This window comes from Condylura cristata, unplaced genomic scaffold (genome assembly GCF_000260355.1).
Source record: "Condylura cristata isolate star-nosed mole 26May11 unplaced genomic scaffold, ConCri1.0 scaffold00016, whole genome shotgun sequence".
Classification (NCBI taxonomy): Eukaryota; Metazoa; Chordata; class Mammalia; order Eulipotyphla; family Talpidae; genus Condylura; species Condylura cristata.
Window position 1 is genome coordinate 47,148,271 of NW_004567117.1, and position 1,730 is coordinate 47,150,000.

A 1,730-nucleotide genomic window follows, 5' to 3' on the forward strand; every position below is an offset into this window, starting at 1 on the left:
GGCGCCGGCCGCCGCGGCCGGCGAGCCCGACCGCAAGATCAAGGAGGAGGGCGAGGACGGCGCCGACAGGGCCGAGCCCACCGCCCTCTACCAGTACCTGCGGGAGGAGGACCTGGACGACAGCCCCAAGGGCGGGGTGGACATCCTCAAGTCGCTGGAGAACACCGTGTCCACCGCCATCAGCAAGGCCCAGAACGGCGCGCCCTCCTGGGGCGGCTACCCCAGCATCCACGCGGCCTACCAGCTGCCCGGAGTCGCCAAGCCGCTGCCCGCCGTGCAGACCGTGCCGGTGCAGCCGTCCTGCGCCGTGGGCAAGGCCCTGGCCTCCGAGCACGGCGCGCTCCTGCACCCCGCCGGCAGCCTCTCGCCCCCGCCGCACAGGAGCAACGTGTCGGCCATGGAGGAGCTGGTGGAGAAGGTCACCGGCAAGGCCGGCGCCAAGAAGGAGGAGCGGCCCCCCGACAAGGAGAAGGGCTCCCCGGCCCAGGCCGCGTCCCCCGCGGCCAAGGAGAACAAGGACTGCCCCAGGCCGGAGGACGGCGGCGGCGGCGGCAAGCCCCAGCCCAAGAAGGGGCCGGACGCCGAGGCCGGCAAGGCCCAGAGGGAGGCCCCGGCGGACGCCCGCACCCCCAACGGCACCGAGCACCTCAAAGCCAGAGTCACCAACGGCGGCGGCGCCCTGGGCATCATCACGGACCACTCGCCCGAGCCCCCCTTCGTCAGCCCGCTGAGCGCCCTGCAGTCCATCATGAACACCCACCTGGGCAAGGTGTCCAAGCCCGTCAGCCCCTCGCTGGACCCGCTGGCCATGCTGTACAAGATCAGCAACAGCATGCTGGACAAGCCGGTGTACCCCGCCGCCCCCGCCAGGCAGGCCGACGCCATCGACCGCTACTACTACGACGGCGGCGACCAGCCCATCGACCTGACCAAGGCCAAGAGCAGGCCGCTGGCGTCCGGCGCGGCCGCCGCCGCCTCCCCGCTGCGGGAGAGCGCGCTCATGGACATCTCGGACATGGTGAAGAACCTGACGGGCCGGCTGACCCCCAAGTCCTCCACGCCCTCCACCGTGTCGGAGAAGTCGGACGCCGACGGCAGCAGCTTCGAGGAGGCGCTGGACGAGCTGTCGCCCGTGCACAAGCGCAAGGGCCGCCAGTCCCACTGGAACCCGCAGCACCTGCTCATCCTGCAGGCCCAGTTCGCCTCCAGCCTGCGGGAGACGCCCGAGGGCAAGTACATCATGTCGGACCTGGGCCCGCAGGAGCGGGTGCACATCTCCAAGTTCACGGGGCTGTCCATGACCACCATCAGCCACTGGCTGGCCAACGTCAAGTACCAGCTGCGGAGGACCGGGGGGACCAAGTTCCTGAAGAACCTGGACAGCGGGCACCCCGTTTTCTTTTGCAACGATTGTGCCTCTCAGTTCAGAACTGCCTCCACGTACATCGGCCACCTGGAGACCCACCTGGGCTTCAGCCTGAAGGACCTGTCCCAGCTGCCCCTCGGCCAGCTCCAGGAGCAGCAGAGCATCTCCAGAGCCCTGGCCGGCAAGGCCCTGGGCCCGCTGGGGGCCGCCGAGGACGACCTGGGCTCCACCTTCCAGTGCAAACTCTGCAACCGGACCTTTGCGAGCAAGCACGCCGTCAAGCTGCACCTCAGCAAGACGCACGGCAAGTCGCCGGAGGACCACCTGATCTACGTGACCGAGCTGGAGAAGCAGTAGCGGCCGG

General features: G+C 69.9%; 1 protein-coding gene across 1 annotated transcript in view; it reads left to right on the forward strand.

Annotated features, from left to right (window-relative positions):
• The window catches only part of TSHZ1 (teashirt zinc finger homeobox 1), a gene marked incomplete at its 5' end in the record, with an annotated part of 58,606 nt that extends 56,882 nt beyond the window's left edge, over positions 1-1,724 (forward strand). Inside the window, one exon of the mRNA XM_012725808.1 lies at positions 1-1,724. Coding sequence (XP_012581262.1) covers positions 1-1,723 — 1,723 coding nt within the window.
• Positions 1,725-1,730: the final 6 nt, after the last annotated feature.